General features: G+C 40.1%; 1 protein-coding gene across 6 annotated transcripts in view; it reads right to left on the bottom strand.

Moving 5' to 3' along the window:
- gpc5a (glypican 5a) overlaps positions 1 to 21,576 on the bottom strand; it is a 310,361-nt gene extending 288,785 nt beyond the window's left edge. For all 6 annotated transcript variants that reach the window (XR_006822159.1, XM_046032404.1, XM_046032405.1 and 3 more), the window contains exons 1-2: positions 21,171 to 21,576; positions 17,171 to 17,332 (exon numbers count right to left, since the gene is read on the bottom strand). Coding sequence is in view for 5 of the 6 variants with exons in the window: in XM_046032404.1 (XP_045888360.1) it covers positions 17,171 to 17,332; positions 21,171 to 21,321 (313 nt within the window). In the remaining variant the exon portion in view is untranslated. The remainder of the gene's footprint in view (positions 1 to 17,170; positions 17,333 to 21,170) is intronic.
- Between the last annotated feature and the right edge of the window lie 246 nt (positions 21,577 to 21,822).

The following is a 21,822-nucleotide window of genomic DNA, read 5'->3' as shown; positions in this document are numbered from 1 at the left end:
TTTAATAATCATGATGGCGCTGAAACATGGCTATCAAATGTGGTTTACATATCACACTCACTTTGCTGTATTATTTACAACTCTAAAAGCTAAAAGTGGTACTACAATTTCAACAAAGAGATTAGCTGATATAATTGTTTATGGTACTTGTGTAGGCGATGTTAATAGACAATGCATCAACCTGCCTCTGCTTATTCATAGACATGTTTTTGAGAAAATGATCAGTCAGCTGGGTGATAAGATGAGTCTTTGTAGTAGATCCTTTTGAAAAAGACAAAACACCAAAAGCTCCTGCTCTCTCTCTCTCTCTCACACACACACACAGAATAAGCAGAACCATGGTTGATACTATGCATGCTATGCATTCCTAAATCTGCACTGTAATGTGTGAGCAAATCACATCAATATCAACTACTTTGTTTGAAGCTTCCTGTGTTTCCAGGTTTTCAAGCCCTCAAATGCCACTGGACGACCTCAGCTGAGCTGTTGAGCAACGCAAGGATGGCTTTTATTAATGTGATTCATCCTCTTTGAATGGCTGTGACCACAACAGAGAAGCCCAGTGACATCTGATAGGCTGCAGAAAATGCAATTCTCCATCTCGAGAGGATGAGTCAGTGGCTCTGCGGGTTCAGCTCATCCCAGGGTAAAAGACACACAATGAAAATCAGTGACTTGCGGGGTGGCACAGTCAGTACAGTCAACAGAAAACTATGCCTTCATTGTGCCTTATTAGAGGATGAAACAAGCACCCGTACGCTTTGTTGTTCCTGAATGGCATTCGAAGACAATGGTTTCTGCACAAATGTTTGTGGAGACAAAAAAAAACAAAACAGAAAAGGATTTTGATAGTTTTAAAACTCAAAAAGTATTTTCCCTAAAGTATTTTGCCTAAAATTTGTACCAAATTACATAGTTCTTTCTGGGAAACTTCTTTTTTAGAGACACAGACTTCTGATTTTGTCTATTGACTTCTTCTTCTTCTTAAGTGACTGTGACAGCCATTTTATTAGGCCTAATATCAAGAATTTACTTTCACTTTGCTTCTATATAAATCACCAGTTTAAAAATTGTGTGTTTTAGATTTACCTGGTAATAAATTAGGTTTATTTTAATACCTGACTATCAGGCTGTAAACTGGAAGCTGGTCTAGTCTGACTGAGTTATGCTAACAAACGGACTCTTAAGCTGCTGGATATAGAACTTAAAAATAAACCTGCCTGTAATCTCTGCAAGAAGCAGCAGTACACGTTTACAATGTTAAAGCACTTATTCACCAAAATCCACTGAATGCGGGACTGTCAGGGTTTTGATAAGAGCTTTAAATAATCTTTTTCTAGCTTTTCTGGCATGACAAATTTTCACACAGGCATGTTAGTTTTCGAGGTCCGTTTTCAAGCAACACAACACAGAGCTTCCCAGGTCTGAGCTGAGGAAGTGTCTGACAACTTAGCAAGGAAGCTGGCTGCTCAGAAAGCAAATGAATGAGAAGACAGACAAGTGGCAAGAAGAGTTAGATAAGATAAGGCAAACGAATCAGACTTTGCATTGGGACAGCATCATGGTACACACAAACAAACACACACACACACACACACACACACACACATCCTGGCAGACTGTGCAGTTTAGCAGGAGATTGAGGCAGAGCATAAAGTGTTATTCAGTGTGCACGAGTGAGCTCAGTGTACCTGCCTACATCTACTGATCATCTGATCTACAAACAAACCACAGAGTAAAACTGGGCCCTTTTATGCATGTGTGTGTTTTAGGGCATGTGCAAGCATGTTTGCAGGGGCACGGAGAGAAATGCATAAAGAGGGAAAGACCATATCAAACTGTCCCATCTCAAAATGCTTCTCGAAAGTTTCAACCTTCTGGATTGTCGATCTGCCTCCATTTCAAATTGGCAACAGCAGCACCACAAACACAGACACACTGACCACGCTGACCTGCAGATGGCAGGGGGAAAAATTCCTGAGAAAAGTTAAAAAGCCCTGGGATGTTTTCTTTTTCCTTCAGTTTCCATAAAGGGCGCATTGTTATAAAAGTGAAAACAGTCGCCTGCTCAGAGGTGTTACAGAAGTGTGTTCTGGCTCAGGGTTCCTCAGAGAATGACGGAGGGGATTTATTTAGTTAACACTATGCAGGAGACGAGAGAAGAGGAGAGGAAGAAATGAAGGAAAGGGAAGGACAAAAGGAGAAGTAAGGGATGACATGAGCAAAGTGTCGGTTAGGATAGGAAAACAAAAGAAAAGAGATGAGGAGGACAGAAGAGGAGAGGAAAGGAAAGAAGGAATAAAGGGAAGGGAAAGAGGGGTGGAAAGGAAAGGAAACTAAAAGTGAGAAGAAAAGATGAGAGGAGAAAAGAGGCACATTAAAACCATAAGTCATTTTAATCTATTTTGCCTGGAGTCGCTCCACCCTACATACATTAACAGTTTACAAACACATATTTAGCCAGAGCATATTCAGCCCTCTTGTCAGAAATCTCACAACACCCAACTAAACTATTACAACAGCTACTTCTGTCTGTCTGTCTGTCTGTCTGTCTGTCTATGCATGTGCCTTTCTCCTCTCCATCTCTCTGCTGCTGCTCTTTCTTTTCTCCAGAAGGCTTAAAAATCAATATTTGAGGCTCTGTTGCAGCTCTTCAACACTTCAAAGCGCACAGAGCTCCGCTGTGAACACAGCCTTTAATATGCCGTTCAGGAAGAGAAGCAGAGAGGGTCAATAAAGTGGGGCACAAGTGCTTCTTGTAGGAAAGAGTGTGTGTGTGTGCCTGTGTTGGGGTGCATGTGTGTCAAATATATAAGTTAAATGTCCTTTCATACAAGCGGCACATGTAGAAACACAGGTCAGGTTTAGCACACGTTGACTTATAAACATTTTCAGAGAACACACACATCCCCGGACAGAAAGAGAGAGAGCTGCCACAGCTATAAGAGCCAGAGTGAAAATAATAATATCATAATAAAGCTTTCATTAGCTTTCAAAGGTGGCTCTGTGTGAGGCTGTCGAGGGTTTCCTGTGGCTGGCCTTAGGGAGCTGTTAGATGCCAGTGACGGGGCCAACAGGGCTGTCATAAGCCTGAATAGAGGGCCTAATGCACACAGCACGCCAGTGATTACTCTATTGAACTGGATAATTACATTAGATTCATAAAAAGATGATGTGGAACATTAGGTTCAAGGGTCTGAAAGTGGTAAGCTGTGTAATTTCACCTCATTGGTTTACAAAAGAAGAGCCATTTTGTTATTTATGAACTTCTAATTACAATAGCCCCTAACTAGCCATATGACTTGTAGAAATGCACACTGGCAGGCTGACATTCCTATATTGTTACATGTAGTAGATATTCTGAGACAGTGAAGTCAGAAAATTATTTTAACAAGTAAATCTAGATCAGAAGAGGTTGCAGATTTTAAGTTCTAATTTACCATTTCATTTTGCAATAGCAGGTTGTGAAGCATGTTTCTTCACATCTGTGCTATCCTTGAACTATGTGTTGGTAGTATTATGGAGAAGAAAACGCAAGAACACAGACAACTAAGATATGCCTTCTTGTTTTGTCAATTCAGTGTCTGAAAATAGTCAAAAAAATGCTATTTCCCAGAGGCCAAGGTTGTTTTGTTTGGCCAACAGTCCAAAATACAAACATATTCAGTTTACATCATATCAAAACAGAGAAAAGCAGAACATTAAAACCTGCTGAAACCAGAGAATATCAACTTTTACTTGATAATGGACTTGAACAAATTAATATTCATTAATATTAGTTGTGATTTTATCATCTGCTAAACAATTTATCAATTACTCCATCTTTTTAGCCCTACTTGATATTAATTTTACTTTTTGTACTTTTGTCTGCGCATGTTTTTAACCCTAATATGTCACACACAAATCCTAGTGATGCTAAAAGTGGCCTGTTATGCCAATCTGAAAGAGGAAGCAGATATTTCTAAGGGACAAATCCTAATCAAAGTCTTATCAGCAGTACTGAACAGGCCATCAGACACTGGACGCCCAGCAGTAAAAACAACATTCATTTGTCACTCATGCCAGGATACTAGTGATAAGCAGGACAATTTTGCCATTATATCTGCCATGTAGGGGAGAAGGACAGGATGAGGGGGAAGAGAAGCAGAAGGGAGAGTGGGAGCAGACAGTAGGCTTGGTGTGTTGCTGTGTTTAGGATTTCATCGCCCAGACGACTACAGACTAATCCCTGGAGGCTCCTTCCTTACTTAGGAAATACTTCCTTCCGTCAGACTGACAGAAGAAGTGATTTCTCTTCCCCAAACAACTACATTGAAACAGAGAAGCACAATCCTAAGAAACATGCCGAAAGCCCAAAGTGAGCTGAAAAAACCCCATTATACTGATGTTTTCATAAAAACTGCAGTATGTTTGTGGTGAGCAGTTTCCTCTTGGTATCAGTTATAGAAAGTAATTTGTCTCAGTCAGATGTTTTGATGTACCGGCCCTAATTTGTATCTGGTTTAACGTTAAGTTGGACATCAAAATTATTTAAAGAATTCTGGTTTAACTTGAGGGCTACTTTCTAGAAAAAGAGCCTATTATGGCCCGAACCATTCACTTAACATACCACTAAATCAAAGTAGCATGGTTCGCGTGGAAAGCTGTGAGTGTCAGCTCAGTCTTTGCTGTACACTGCTAACAGTTGTAAATTTTGTAGCTGCACAGTCAGCTCTCCTGCACAAACATGACACTGGGATATTACATAGTGCTTGTCTCCACACTGCTCAACACTATGTAAATCTCTAAAAAGAAATAAAAAAACTGTAAATCTGTCATAAAGATGCAGTTCCTGTTTAGCAGTGTGCTTTATCATCTAATCTAGAAAATGGCCCTAAGACTACAGCCAGCAGCCATAAATCTCCATTTCAAACGGCCACACAGGAGACAAACAATGTAAAGTGCTGACTGGTGTGTGTATTTTTAGGGCTCATCTCTATGCAGTGAGTGGCTACAGTGTAGCGAGTGTGTGTGTGTGTGTGTGTGTGTGTGTCAGAGACTAAATGTTACACAGAGAAAGTTAGTGTGTGTTTATGTTGGCAAGTGTGTGTGACTACTGATGTCCACCTATCGGACACAGCAGTAGTCCAGGATTCGAAGAAGTGTGTTAACTGAACTGGATCTCCAGCAGTAGTAAACTGAACACCCACACACACAATTGCAGAATGACGGAGAGTCAGCAATTAGCTTCAAGTCTCAAGGGTTTCTCGATGAGGATGCTGGGTATTACATATTATATAGCCTATATAAAGTTATTTATGGGAAAAGACGGTATAAAACTGTTATCTGCACACCTTAGATTTCTGTGGCTCTAAATACTCAAACAACAATCTGAAAGAATGGGAGCTCTGTGCTCTGTCACAGAAGTATCTGTAAATGAAAACATGTTCACATATAGGACAAGTCATTGAAGAAATGGTTAAACATTTTGGGAAATACAGCTATTCGCTTTCTGGTACAGAGTAAGGTGAGAAGATCAATACCACTCTCATGTCAGTCTGTTACCTCTGAGGCTACAGCCAGCAGCCGGTTAGATAGCTTAGTATAAAGACTGGAAACAGCTAGCCTGGCTCTGTGTGGCACCTCTAAGGGCCCTTTCACAGCTGACAGTCTGCACCAAGGTCGGAACTAAAGTTCATTTTTTGATACATTCGGTTACTTTTGTTTGGCTTCACACTGCAATTATGCGAGCGCACCAAAGAACTTAACATGACAGACTTGCGTCATGTCATCATCATCTATGTGAGCTGCATCTCCCTATACTTGACATTGATTGGTTTGCAAACGGACGTGCGTCTGACCTCAGCGTGTTGTCAATTAGGCGTGTAGCTTTGACAAGAATGTCATGTTATATTTAGTACTTCATGGTCCGGACAATTTGAACTATACTGTGCAGCTCTTCCTCATTATTGAAAAGTTCCACATCCAGAAATCAAAATGGACCGAATCCAAACCCTGCTTCAGTTGGTTTACTGTTGAACTGAAACACTATTGCACCTCAATATAACACTTAAAAAATAAAAAAGCAATAAAAAGCTCCAATATTCTGGAAGAACTGAATTTCATTTGAGCTTCTGGCAATGTAAGATGTATTTGATTAATTGTATCCTCTGCATTTGTGTTGTTGTAATGAACTGTGTATCAATAAAACAATATGGCATTACTACAGCCCCTACTATACTCGAGGCTAGTTCAAATTTTCCAAAAAACAGCCTCGTTGCAAACATTATATCGTACCCACCGGCAGAAAAGGAGGAGAGACCAAAGAGAGACTACCTCTTTTCATCGTTTTTTTCATCGTTTGGTCCGTACCGATGTCTAGGGAAGGTTTCACACCCGTAATTTTGGTTCAGATCAAACTGAAAGTCAGAAAGCCCAGACCAAACGAGGCAGGTGTGAAAGCCCCCTAAATCTCACTAATTAACACTTTATATCTCGATTGTTTAATCCTTACAAAAGACAAAGTGAAAAATTGGAAAATCCCCCATTTGGATTGGGGAGATTATGTGCCAGAGACATAAGAGATATTTCTAATCTGGGAACACTTGCCAGTCAACCAGCAGAGACTCCAGGAAGTCACTGCTTCCACACAAGTAAATAGTCAAGCACATAATCCCCTGAAAAACTGAATTTTATTATTTTTTTTTTTTTACACTTCGGCTTGTATGGATTTTACAAATAAGTTAATAATGTTAATTAGTGAGCTTTAGTGGTGCTGGTAGGCAGATTTTGTACCTTTAACGGAGCCAAGCTAGCAGTTACCTCGTTTCCAATATTTGTGCTCGACTGGCAGCTGGCTACAGCTTCATATTTAACTGAAAGATATCAGGTATCAATGTGATATGGAATCAATCTTCTCTTCTAACTAAAAAAAAAAAAAAAGAGAGAAAATTCCCCAAAATGTCAAAGTATTTCTGTAAGTACAGAGAATAATAACACTATTAGAAAAGCACTCTGCTAACCAGCTTGTCTGACATAGGAGCTGCAATGAGAGACAGGGAAAAACAGACATGGTTAGTCAAACTACGTTGTTTCTTTGCAGCAACCCAAACGCCTGGATTGTTGAAGGGTATTGACTCTGAATAATCCTGCTTCCCTCTAAATCCTCTGACTTCAAACGCTGTGCAAAGATTTTCAATAGAATCTGGCATCCTCCCAACTTTCTCTCCATCAGTCGCTCATTCTTCTTCTTCGCATTCTTTTTCACTCTCTGTCCTCCCATGGATCAACTGTCCAGCATTGAATCACAAAGCCAAGCCCAATGTCTGTGGAAATCTCGAGGAGAGGCCCCTGCGATGGCTGGCATACACACACTCAGCAACACACATATACCCATACATACACACACACACACACACACACACACACACACACACACACACTCCTCTTGTATGAGTGACAACAAAGAAGGCACGGCTGTAGACCCGGTGGACTAAAAGTCTGCTAAATGAAAGATCCCACACAATGGAGCAGAGAGCAGGTTAGAAAGGATTTGAAGGCCAGCTGTGAGAATCAGCCAATGAAAGCTTGAAACAAATCCAACCACCACTCAATAAATTCAGTGTATGCAAGTATTCATCACACACTTACTTTGCAAGGTCTGCACGGCTGGTTACTATTAAAATCAATGTTATTTACTCATTGTTACATTACATTGTCGCCTTCTCATCGTTCATTTCCGGCACAAACAAGATACACTCAACATACACATATCAAAAAAAAAATAATAATTTTATATATATAAATAAAACATTGCGGAGGGAATGATTTGCTAGAAAAACATGACTAAGAGTCTACATACTAACATGCTAATGTTTAAGCAGGGCTAATGTTTACCATGGGCACCTTTATTTAGCATGTTAGCATATTATCATTTGCTAATTAGCACTAAACACAGGAATGCCAGTAGTTTTGTAGGTTTTTGTAAGCAATTCTTGGACAAATTAAAATATTGTCTGTATGATGGTACAAGATGAAAATTTATTTCAAATCACCCTGAGGAGGACAGGAATGTCTGTCCCAACTTTCACAGCAATCCATCCAAACACTGCAGAACTAAAAAAAAACTCAAAAGTGTAAACTCTATGGTGGTTAACAAAGTCATTCATCATCTGGGGGCACACATGTCTGTACAAAATGTTGTGCCAATCCATCCAGTAGATGCGGAAATATTTCACAGTACAGGTGAAAATTTTGACCTGCTGGTGGCGCTAGAGGAAAAGTCAGAGGATCACCAGAGTCATTAGGATTCATACTCTTAGGGCAATGAATGTCTGTACTAAACCTGATGGCAATCCATCCTATAGTTTTTGAGCTATTTCAGTCTGGACAAAAGAGGTGGACCGAACAACAAACAGATACACATTGCCATCCCTGCAGCCATGCAGCTAAGTTTTAAAGATATACAAATACGTCACTAAGCTGGTATTCTGTGGATTACCTCAAGCCTTTTTACAGAGAGAAACAACAACTGTTGTTTGACAGCAAATGTCAAACTGTATGTTTTCATTATGCTGCTTACTCCCAATCTAAATGTAAAACAGATTTCTTTTATCTTACACATCTTATATTGAACTACCAGGTGCAACCAGTAACATATTTTTTTGACGTGATAAAACAAAAAGTAGCTTCTATGTGAGACAGCCTGGTGTTTCATGAGAGGAACGTAACATGAGGAATGTTCATTTTCAAGACAAAGGATCCTAAAAAGAGTCCTATAAAAAGCTACATATTTTCCCTGACTGAGGCGAGCAGCCAATTTGTGACCAACATAGAAAGTTTACTGGAAGGGAACACTGTGTTACTGTAGTCAGTGATGCAGTGCTGCTCAGGGCTGGTCACAGCACAATATCTGTCCTTGGTAAGAAATTACTGTTTTGAACTTGAGATTCTTGGAGAAATGTGGATTGCAAAGGAGCAGTTAGGTAAGTGCGGTGGCTGCTGCAGTGCTGCTTTTAGAACAACTTTTTGCACAAAATCCATCGAAGAGCAGTCTGGTAATCCCACTGGAATATTAAAGTAAATGCAGAAGTACTAAGTGTGTTTATCCATAATTCAGACTTCTGAAGCAATTAGTCAACAGGAGAAAAAAATATAATTTTTTAATAATTTAATTATTAAAAAGGCCAGAGTTTGTACCACACACATTACACATTCAACCATTTAATTTAAAAGAATACATCAAAAGTTTTAGATAAAATTATTCATGTTCATCGTAGAGGTGAGGTGGATACAAACATTTAACTTAAGTAAAATCAGTTACGATTTTAAACAATCCATCCATCCATCCATCCATCCTCTTCCGCTTATTCGTGGTTGGGCCGTGTTATCAGCAGGCTTAGCAGTGTATTCCAGACTTCCCTCTCCCCAGTAACATTATCCAGCTTCTCCTGGGGTACCCCATGCACAAACCACCTCCACTGGCTCCTTTCGCCACATGGTTCTACTCCAAGCTCTCTCTGGATGTCCGAGCTCCTCACCCTATATCTAAGGCTGAGCCCAGCCACCCTATGGACAAAACTCTTTTCGGCCGCTTGTAAACCAGATGGGTGCAAACTGACAAACCTGAGCTAAACTTAAAATCAGATTACAGAGAGAAAAAAAAATAGATTAGATAGAAAACAACTTATGGATTTCAGCTTTATCCTTTGACAACTAAGACGAGCTCTAATAATTGCAACATCAGCTGATTAATTCAAATCATTTTGGGTGTAAGAAGTAGCATAACTTTAGGCCACCAGTTGTGTGTGACTACTGATGTTGGGTTTGTGGTCTTTTTGTTGAACAAAAATGTATTCAAGAACATACAACTACAAGACAAGTAATAATGCAGGCCCAAACAAATTGGCAATATATGAATATGGGGCCTTGGAAGCCTCCAGGGGCCTGGGGCCTGAGGCAGTTTGCCACTTTACCCAATTGGTAATGCAGTCTTGCCTCTCTAGGTGCTACAAACACTGCTTATACACTCTTAAAAGGCTTTCAACAACACGTGTGAGGTAGAGTGCAAAGCACATTACACCAGAATGTCAGTTAGTTAATATTCAGAACAGATTCACTAGTAACATAAATAATGACACAAATTAATGCTTTCAGTTCTTGAACAAGCTGCAGGTAGCTGTCTAAGATACATACAGATTTGAATGTGGAAAAAAAGAATATGCCGAAGAAAATGCACAAAAGCACAAAGGTATAAAAGAGGCTTCTTTTCTAAACTCATGAAAAGCTGACATTATGTAGATATAAGGTTTTGATACGACAGGGACCTAAACAGGTACCAACATCCTTTACTTACTTGTGACATAAAGGTTCTGGCATGAGCGCAGTGTACAGTTACCATCCTGTGTTTTACAAAATTTTATTATTTCTTCCATGCGGTCAAATTTGTCACAGAAAAAACACTAGATGTTCTTAAGAACATGTTTGGAGGTCAAAGTTGAAGTTTATTTTAATGTGCTTTAACGTCTGTTTCATGATTTCTTTTTTTTTTCAATCAAATTAAAACTATTCTTTTGTAGGATTCAAACCCAGGATGTTGTGGTGGTTACATGGTATGGGCGTTAGCCAACTGAGCGCTGATTTTACTGGCCTGAACACAACCAGAATGTATGCACTGAAATAGAAACTCAGCTCCAAAAACTTTAAACATCATCTGTCTAATCAGCAGCAATCACAACAACTTTACCGCCCCCCCCCCCCACTGAGACTTCCTTGTTTAGCACAGAGCGGGTTACTGTAATTTGACGGCAGCTTGTGGTCTCCTCTCAGTGAAGCTGTAGGGTCACTGACATTCAACTATGTTCCTTTTTTAATTCAAAGAGTAAAAGATGGGCCGTGGATCTTTTATAAGCTGGTAAACAGAAACACAATTAGCATTTGTGAGTGCAAATAGCAAGTCCTGAGCACAACAGGCTAGCGTCCCACTTCAACAAAACCAGCACTCAGTCCTGACTGTTTGATCTTACATTCATCAGCATCACTTGTGTTCCTTACAAAAAACAGTGGTTTATAATTAGAAACAGCGCAAATACAACAGCAAAGGCTGACTAACTGTGTCTGCTGGATTCCTGGGTCTCATGTTGACTAAGGCTTTTATTCCCAGGGTAGAAAACAGAATGAGACACTGGAAGGAAGACCACAAGCCACAGAGTGTTAATAACTTCATGCCGCAGACATTCAAGGAACAGTAGCATTCAATTTATAAACAGCCGGTCTCAGTTTGCTCATCAAGTGGTCATGTAATATTAGTGGAGGTTTTGAGATGAAAGTTTTCTTTTTTAAATGTCCAATAGAAAATCTAAAAACAAAACACATACATTCCTGTCTATATTTTATGTTTTCTAGCTTGGGAGATCAGCGTGGGTTAGCTTAGCATAGCATACAGACTAGAAGCAGGGGGATGCAGCAAGCTTGGCCCTGTCCACAGGAAGAACACACCAACCAACATCTCTAAACTCACTAAGTATGAGCAATTTCATTGTGTGTCTCGTGTTTAATCGGTAAACAAACAAATGTAAAAATGGCAGCAGTTGGGCTGAATTCGCCGCTGGTTCCCTAGCAGCCTCTCAAAGACTCCAGGAAGTCACTGAGCGACAGAAAGAGAGAGAAATAAATGTGATGAGGATTTGAGCCAGGCGCAACTGTTCCTCAGGTGCTTTCAGTCTTTATGCTCAGCTAGGCTAATCACATCCAGGCTCTTCTCATTCTCTCATTTCCCAAAATATCAAACTGTACTTTTAAAGCACTAATTCAACATTTTGGGGTATATACTTATTCGTTTGAGCTTTAGAGGTGCTGGTAGGTTGATTTTGTTATCTTTGGACAGAGTCAAGATAGCCGTTTCCTCCTGTTTCCTGCCTTTATGCTAAGCTAAGCTAAGCTAAGCTAACTGATTGCTGGCTGCAGACTTATATTCAACAGGCAGATAAGAGAGTGGTTTTGCTCTTCTGATCTAACTCAGAGTATTACTTAAAATAACAAACTATTCATTTTAGGATTCACAAGCCAAAATACTCATTTCTATTTATTATTATTTTTATTGGTTCAGTTGTACCATGAATGAACATGACAAAATCCTTCCCACATCAAAAGGTAAGGATACCGTTTTATTATTTATGGAAGCTGCAGTATCCTTCAGTGTTGCAGGCAGCGCAGGACAATACACTGCTTTCCAAATAGTTACTCAAATCAAAGCTTGTCCCAAAGGAGGGCATTCCTTTGATTTGGTGATATCAGACAGTTTTGCTATGATTTGAGTACTCCTTCTCAGACAGTCTCTCAGCCATCTCAACAGCTGATTCATAGGTTTCTGTTTCAGAGTTTTATTTGCCTCCTGCCCCACGGGGCGCTGGGATTGCACACGGTGGTTGCCATGGATGTAAGACAAACCTGCACAGGATGAAAAAAGATCTCCCCTGAAGCCCTGCTCAGCAGGCTGCATATTTGTGCATTGTGTGGACGCCATGCAGGAACCTCACAGCCGGTGAAGGAAAACATGCAGTCCTGAGAGAATTACTAACAGGCCAGGGGCAAGAAGGGAGAAAAGTCCTGGAAAGCTCAAAGGCCATCCACTTGACAGTATGCCATCAACTCAATCTTTATTCTTGTTATTTATCAGTGTCTCCTGAGTGTTTCAGACTGTTATCCATATACATTCCTCCAATTTCTTCACCCCCGATCTCCGTTCAGCTGCATCATATAAAGATGCCTAATTGAAGGCTGTGCACAAACCAAATGGCCACATTAGCCTGCCCCCTTTTAACTCATCATTCTTCCTGTCTGTGGTTGTAAAGCATTATACACTCTGTTTACGGTTATCTCTCATATTACTGTGCAGGCTGCCAATCATTTGTAAACTAAAACTAAGGGACTTGTTTTTCTCCAACCCACCCACCTCCTGTCTATTTTTTTTTTATCCACCAAGGATATTAATGGTGAAACAGAACAATAATGCTGCAAGTGCTCAGGTTAGCCAGTCAATGTGACCTTTTACTTAAATTTCAAGATGATCCGTAAAGTTCTTGGCCCTTTTCTACTTCCATCATAATCTCAAAAACACCAAAAACAAAACTCAGTTACACAAGATGAATAAGAAACAATTCAATCATGTTAATTCAGCATCATTGAACACTCCCTAAATAGGACAGACTGATTAAATGCTCGACTTGTGTTTCTTTTATGTCTGCACATGAACAGCAAAACAGCCCCCACCCAGTCTGTTAAAAGTCTAAGAACCTGCCAGACATTTGTGTCCCTCCGTGCTTCCCATACATATTGTGCCACAGTGAGTTTTCTCCATGTGACAAAGGTTCTTAAAACCTCTCCGGTCAAATAGAACAATACCACGTGGGTGGCTCTCTCTCTCTCTCTGGTTGTGTATGCGTTTGTGTGTGTGTATGCGTTTGTGTGTGTGTGTAAACAGATATTGTTGACTGAGTCAAAAAGTCTGCATCAACATATGAACAAGTATCAGCTTTCATCAACGCAGATTTGCCTCAGTAGCAGGACAAACTATGTTGCAGAGATGGAGAAGAATGGTTTAGTTTGTAGAAGATTTTTTTCCTCATGTGGAATTTGATTGAAGTAATGATAAATATAAACCACTTTTTATCATATTTTATTATGTCATACTGATTATATATGTCATCTAACCAGTAACTTTGAAGGGAAAATATGCTTGGATTACAGCTCAAAGGATCAGTCAATTAAAAAGGTATCATGTGGCGTTTTTGACCAGTAATAGCGCTAAGGAGCAATGTTTGCAATGCAAACAAGGACGCACAGACATGCTTTTCACATGCTATTCCGATGACCGACAGTTGGTAGTGGTAACATGCCAACAACCAAGTAAGGCACCAACAAAGTCATCAAAGAAGACAACTGCTAAAAAAGCAAGCATGGATATAAAGAATGCAGGATTTAAAATCAGCTAGGTAAATGTTTTATGAGGAAGAAAATGCACATTAGACCTCATGGGAACACACAACGTGTTCTAGGCCCTGTTTCAGAAAGCAGGTTCAACAAACTCTGAGTTGATTAAGCCTGACATGTAAAACTCAACTGGCAATGGGTAAATAAAGAACAGATCCTCCATTTTAATCCACTGTCACTAGAAATACGAATACATGCCAATTGCAGACCATGACCATTTATCTTACAAAACAGGAGTAGAGAAAGGAGTCAACACTGCATCTTATTCAGTATAGTCCACTCAATTTAAATATATTTATTCAGCTGCAACCTGACGGGGACAAAATGCCGGTAATAATAACTGAAGATGAAAATATGGATCAAACAGTTGTATGTTCTATGGTTGTAGAGTCACAGTCCGACCAAGTAGCCCAATAATGATTTTGTTGATTTGCAGTTGCAAAATGTGTCTAGGTTCAAACTGACTGTAAAGTTTTAGAAGTGTATTTTACATTAAAACACCTTGGGTGGCGATGGACCAGTGGATAACACATGTGCCTTTGGAGTGAGAGACCCGGGTTCAATTCCCCACTGTGACACACCAACCAATGTGTCCCTGAGCAAGACACTTAATCCCTTGTTGCTCCAGAGTGCAACCTCTGACATCTATAGCAATTGTAAATTGCTTTGGATAAAAGCTTCAGCTAAATGCAATGTAATTCTAATTTCACATTTAATGCTGTCAAAACACATCAAGACTCTAAGCAACTAATATTCAAAAACTCACTTTTACACTACAATTAGTCCAGTTTTAGGATCTTAAAGTTGTTTCAGCTGCACCACAATCATCCTCACTCAGAAACATTGTCATCCCCAGCATGATAACTTTGATAGGAATGTTCCATCAGTGCGACCAATCACAACACGATGGTTTATTTATCAGTTACATCTTCATAAGGATATGTGATTCCTGGGGTAATGTAGCCCATGGTTAATGTTTCAGTGCAACTGTTGGCAACCTGAAAGCTGCCTTAATGTCCACAGTGTTTTATAGAAGAATTGCATAGCCAATAGATTTTAGTCACTCAGGAGCTCAGGATGAATCCACGATGTCTGTCTCTGTCCTTACATCGATGACAGATTGATCATAAAAGCGGTCACGTTAAAGATCATGTTTGGGTAACGAACTAAAATCTAACTGGGATTTCGATGTTTCTGAAGACATAAATGTCTGCAAGTAAAGTCTTTCCTGATGTAGGGTTTATCTGACCTCGATCTCGAAACAAATAAGCCAGAGTTTCCCTCATCTCAGGCTTCACTAAAACCACCTTCTGAAACAGGACCCTGGTGAGAAACTGAATGTAAATGCGTGTGTTTACAAGAAAACTCCAAATGGCACCTTTAAAATGATTAGTCAATCAACATAAAATTGAACGCAACATTTTTGTTATAAACAAGCAAAAATACCAAACATGGTATTGGCTCTGGTTCCAGCTTCTTCTGCTTGAGTTTTGGACTGTTGGTTGGACTAAACAAGCCATCTGAATATGACAACTAGAGCATTTTTCATTATTTTCTGAAATTTATATATATATATATATATATATATATATATATATATAAATAAATATAAAATCATCAGATTAACCAATTACAAAAAGAGTTAGCTGTAACCCTAGTTTGGACTGTAATTAAATTAATCACAAAAACACCTTGGGAACACATAACGACTTAATAAATTTAATATTCTGAGCAGTTATACTGCTGCTGTGACTCCAAAATGAGACCTAAATTGCTGAGCGTCTGTTGCCACTTGTATTATGCAGCCGGGATGTTGGAAGCAGCCGCCAATGTTTGTTGACTGATGAGAGCCGATGTTGACAGGGAACTCTGTTTGGTTTGGCAGGAGCGCACACTGGCTGCCATTCCACACATGAAACCATGTGAGTGTTGCTCATTTTGAAACAGCTACCAACTCCTGCAGCCTTTTTTGATTTGTCCTGTGTGAACAAACATGCCAGCTCCAAGACTATTATGATAACTTTACGGGGCAGAAAGAAAAAAAATACACCTTCAGAAATGTAAGGAAACTGAATGCATATTAAAGGACAAGCTTGGTCCTATTCTTTATATTTTTCCCCACAGTCAATGTTCCTTCCTTTGAGTCAATCCGACATACACTGTCCTGCTGCTGTAAATACCTACAAGAGCACTAAATGCGTAATATTGTAATGTATTAATCCTGCTACATTTACGTTTGCAGCTTTGTTCCAAGTTAGAGGCAACATGCTTCATAAACTTTTTCATAAATGCTGAGTATTTTAGTTCAAATTCAGAGCCTGGGTAGACACATCAAACATCTGATGACAAAAACAGGGCATTGCCCCTGCAAACAGCAACTAAAACACTGTGATCATGTGAGACTCCTATAAATCATTTGAGTTTAGGGAGGAGGATAAGAGCATGTCTTTAAACTGAGAGACATCGTTAAAGTGAATTGGCCTAATGATATGTCTGCACATTCAAGTCATAAGCTCTAAATTTGTTGCCCACCCATTTCAGCCGCCATATGACAGCTATCAGCTTGAGTGGGAGAAACATCCCACACTGGGCAGGGAGAGCACACAGACAGAGGCAAGTTGTTGCCTGTAAGTCAACTGTCAGTCACTGCTGAGTGAAAGGATGGTAAGGAAAAACAATCAGAGAATGAGGTTGAAAACAAATAGCGGCCTGTTTAGGAGGTGGCTATGATGGGATAACTGCACTCCAGTGCTACATATGAGGATTTCATTTTCTTATCAGGGTGAAGTATAGCAGGACACCTTGCACAGGAAGAGGGGCTATTAGTAAAAGCCCCAGTACATATCCCTGACAGAAGTTCACCCTTACAGACCTCCTCCTCCTGAGTCTCCTACAGGAACAGCCAACCTATCTAATCTCAAGATCAGAGTGTAGCGGTAGATCTGAAAGGAATACAGACCCTGCTCTGTTTGCTCTGAAGTGGTGCCTTACTGCACTCACACACACACACTGATTCATCCACTGTTTTTACAGTACCCACACAAACCCCAACTCCTAAATGTACACTCCAACTCGAAAATACACACAAACATCTACACACATAAAATTATCCACGTAAACATTTCTCTCATCTCAGCCTGCGTTTATGAAGTTTTACTCATACAACAGCAATGCCTAAACACACATCCAGTTAAAGTCTTACCTTGAAAAGTAGCCACATTGCGTGAGATGAGAAACTTGAGGCTGGAGCTGGACATCTGGAGAAGGTTCTGGATGTCTCTCCGGGCTGCCACCTGGTACTTCTCCTCCATCTTCTTGTTGCAGCATGTCAGGTTCTTGGACATGCACACCTGAAGGTCTGAACCTAAGAGTCAGTGAGATTAAAAGTTATGATCTTAAAAACGTATGGGCAGGGGCTCGGATTAAATTGGGAAAGCATGGTGGTTCAGTGTTCGCCTTACAGTAAGTCTCTTTGCATCTTTTGCCATTTCTCTGTGAGATTTGAAAGCCCCAGTTTTTGCTTTTTATGTATTACAGTTGAGTCACAGAGATAAGCATGTTTCTCTGAAAAATAAATACACACCAATGTCTGAAAAACTGTTTAACACTTACCTCTGTTCTGAATTTCCAGAATTCTCAAACACTAATCAAACCATGTACATCAAAAAATATTCTGTCTGCCTCAACCCGTCTCTAAAATTGCACTTCCTAATCAGTTAGCCATAGAATTACATATGTCTGTGTTCAACATAAGAGAAATATTACATAATGATATTGTCAGAAAATACCAAATAATATAAAGTCAATATAGTCAAATGTAAATCAGAATATATTTTTGGTTTGCCTTGTATAAATTAAGCAAATAAATATAATATATAATTCGCAGCGGGTGGCACGGTGGTGCAGTGGTTAGCACTGTCACCTCACAGCAAGAAGGTTGTGGGTTCAAATCCCAGTTGCCCCAGCCTTTCTGTGTGGAATTTGCATGTTTTTCCTCGTGTCTCCGGGGGCTCTGGCTTCCTCCCACCAAAGACATGCGGGCTAGGTTAATTGGTGACCCTAAATTGTCCTTAGGTCTGAGCGTGAGTGGTTGTTCGTCTATGTGTGGCCCTGCGATGGACTGGCGACCTGTATAGATGGACAGGCGCCCGATGCCAGCTGGGATTGGCTCCAGCCCCCCCGCGACCCATATGCAGGATAAGCGGTTGACGATGGATGGATGGATGGATAATTCACGGCCACCATCTTAATTTGGATTAGGAGACTTGGGAAGTGGGTTTAAAATATTTGAAACACAATATGTCTTATCAAGATGAACAGTTTTTTAAGCCAGATATTTATTTTTCATTGAACCAATTCTCACTTCTGTGACTCAAATATAATGCTAACACACAATACACAGTCTTTCACAATACACACTTTCCTTTACACATTCCAAAGACATGCAAGTGAGGTGGATTTGACACTGTAAACTGCCCAAAGGTATGAATAAGTGAGTGCGTCTAACTATCAGTATTATCTGGCAACTGTCCAAACTGACGATCAGATTTTCTTTCTTTATCAGAATTAATCAGTAAGAGAACAAGACTTCGAGACTACAGCCATGCTAGCAGCTCTCTGTGAGGCTTTAGCCCACCTAGGCACAGCAGTGTTTTGAGCTAAATGCTAACAATAGCATGCTAACACACTCAATAACAGTGCTTACATGCTGATGTTAAGCTGGTATAATTATTACCATGTTGACCATTTAGCATGTTAGCATGCTAACAATTCCCAGTTTGCACTGAACACAAAGTACAGCTGAGGCTGATGGGAATTAGTTTTGCAGGTATTTGGCCACAAACTAAAGTGTTGGAGAAATTAAAATTGTAGATGAGATTACATTTTACGAGCAACCAAAAGTACCAAATTTCACAGCAGTCCATCCAATGGCGACTTTTCACTCATAACCCCAAAAGTCAAACTGTTAGTGCTGCTAAAGGACCATGAAACCTACAAAAATTTCATGACAATCCATGTTTATATTTCCATTCTGGACCGAAGTGGTGGACTGACCAAGATACACACAAAACTAACAAAAATGATCAAAGAACAAGGTGCATAAAAAGCACACATTTAGCAAATCTCAATGAATTATAGGCCTACTCTTACCTAAATATTAGGTGTGTGAAATAACCTATTGGCAGTTGATTCTGGTCATATAAATTATTTTATAACCATAATGGTAGTAGGGTCTACACATGCCTAAAACATAACATAAATGCACATACAATGGTTGTGGATTTCTAGCAGTACACTAGTTTTGAAAATGCTTTAGTGGAGCAAGAAAACCAAAACACCTGGATCCTGAGAGAAGATCTGAGTCAAAGTGTTATCGCCTCACCAAGTGATGTCTCAGGTTTTCCATTACGAACAAATGTAAGCAATCTACACACATACGGGACAATCAAAACATCTTTAAAGCGACCCCAAAACTCTGCAAAAGCCTCTCTGACATGCCTAGGCAGAGTGAGCAGAGCTGTTGCCAGAGACGCTATCAGCTCCCTGCGAGGTTCAAGAGTGAGAGGGGAGGGAGCAGAGCAGGCGATGGCACACGTGGAGGAATTCAAACTCTCTCAGATAAGATGAGTTGAAAGCGCCCCAGGTCTTGCTGTTTTTTAAATTCTTCCCAGAACTATTTCCACTTCCAACACCACAGACAACAGCTTTGTTTGGCCCAAGTGACAGACTTCTGACTTGCTGTGTTCTGGGCTTAACTGAAGGTTGTTTGGCACTTCTTATTAGACAGGCATGGAAACAGCTCTCTCTCTCTCAGATTCCTGGAATTTCTGGAGGTTATTTTTCACAAGCCCACGCTCAATTACAGATAACTTCTGAAATCATGCTCTAGGATCAACTCTACCTTTTGCTATCTCCCATTCCCCTATGTGATGTATTTCAGTACATTAATCTGAATCCATCAAGGAAACGATTTACATCTTTTCATTGTCATAATGCTTTTGGGCTTGGAAGATGTTTTTGCCATGTGAAGCTGCAAGAAAGGTCAGCAGGAGGCACAGTTATAAACAGTAGCAAGTGTTTTTTACAAGGCTACTGAATCCAGAGCTTATCATCACTTACAGTAGACGCCCACTGGCTACACATAATTCATCTCAGAAAAAAAGTGTTTTTCAGTTTGTAATTCTGCAGAGAAACAGCATAGAGATTTAAATCCACACAGGCTTATTTAAGGGGCAGCAGTGGTGATGTAATTACAATGGCTATTTAGAGGTTTAGGGGGCATTTGAGGGTTTTCTGTCAATTGAATCCATTTCCTCACAGTGGCACAGAGGAAAGGGGTGGCAAAGTTTATAGGGAGCAGTTTGTGGCAGGATGGTAGTCAACACCATTAAGATTTACTTTTCCAAGAGGAGCACAGAGAGCAGCAGCAAGCAGTCCAGTCAATGACAGCCCACGCAAATTACCCACACCCATATCCTGCGCCCCCCCAATTGCCAATTGTGCTGAGAAGTATCATTTGGAAGCACATCATGGGTGGTGTCCAGAAAGTTAAATGAAGCCTACTAGGAAACTGTCTCCAAACCTCTTCCTGGTGCTCAGTATGAAGTGCTTGAAAATGGGTTCAACATCATCCACAGTGTATGTTTCAACATGTAACACAACACAAACTACAGTAGATATGTCCAAAGAGATGATTCTAAATGTAAAATAGACTTCTGTGAGTTTTATTCTTACACTAATTTAACACACATAGCCTACAGTATTTCCTCTAAGTTAAATATCTTAATTTAAACGCCGCTCAAAACGATGCCATTTAAACAGCTTCAAGCTCTCCTGTTTCCACTGTCTATATTATTATCGTAACTGCACACACGCCTCTAAAATGTGTCTTAAAATGTGTGTTTTAACTATAAAGAGTGCTTCAAGAAGTCTGAAAATGGTAGGGTAAAAGCTGCGATGCAGTTTATGATCTATGCAGGAAAGTAATGTTGTGTTAAATAACTTCTCAGGCATGTTACTTTCAATCAGCGGTTGACATGTTGATGTTTTGGGTGCTATGAAGATGTAGGCTATACGAAGAAAATGAACAAATAATCAAGAAGAAATGTGACAACTTGTATGGCAGGCTGGTTCACATGAGAATTTTACTGTCACCCAAATAAACCACACAGTAATGCACACTAGCCTACTGGAAGACATACCTGGTCTGGGACTTGGAGTCAATAATTGACTGGGTCCAATTTGCCTGAGTTGGAAAACTTTGCGGACTTCGTCGCATCTGTTGGGGCTTCCAAAACCTAATCCAAAACAACACGCCAGGAACAAAATGTAGATCGTCCACAGCACACCCATTTTAATAAAAATCTAGGGATAATGCTCCCCCCTCCACCCAAAAAAAAAGAGTCCTATTTGGAAGTGGTTTCTTCTGAACCTATAGTCCGCTCAGGTGAGTCCCGTGCGCATTTCAGGATTCAGCATCGACCATGTGGCGTTTGTGTTGCTGTCGTGGAAACGCTCCAGATAGGCTACTAATTTAAATCCAGACACAGACAGAAAGTTGCTGCGGTGTGAGTACTCTGTTTGAAAGCGGCATGCTGTCCCAAATTGGTTGGACCGACAGCAGAGGCGGTACCGTAATGTTACCTGCACGCTGCGGCTGGATCTGCAGCTGCAGGCAGACAGCGCCATCTTGTGGACAGGCTGTAACTCCACTTAATTTTTGTATTTACACTTCAATGCTACGCAGGCCAGAGATCAATTAGGCCGAAAACAAACGTTTGATCTTTTTTCAGGAATTCTCAAACTCGACTACCGTACTCTCGGGATTAATGACTTGATTACATGAATAATTAA

This window comes from Micropterus dolomieu, linkage group LG20, assembly GCF_021292245.1.
Source record: "Micropterus dolomieu isolate WLL.071019.BEF.003 ecotype Adirondacks linkage group LG20, ASM2129224v1, whole genome shotgun sequence".
NCBI classification, from domain to species: Eukaryota; Metazoa; Chordata; class Actinopteri; order Centrarchiformes; family Centrarchidae; genus Micropterus; species Micropterus dolomieu.
Note: the sequence above shows the minus strand (reverse complement) of the source record. Positions and strands in the feature narration are given on the sequence as shown.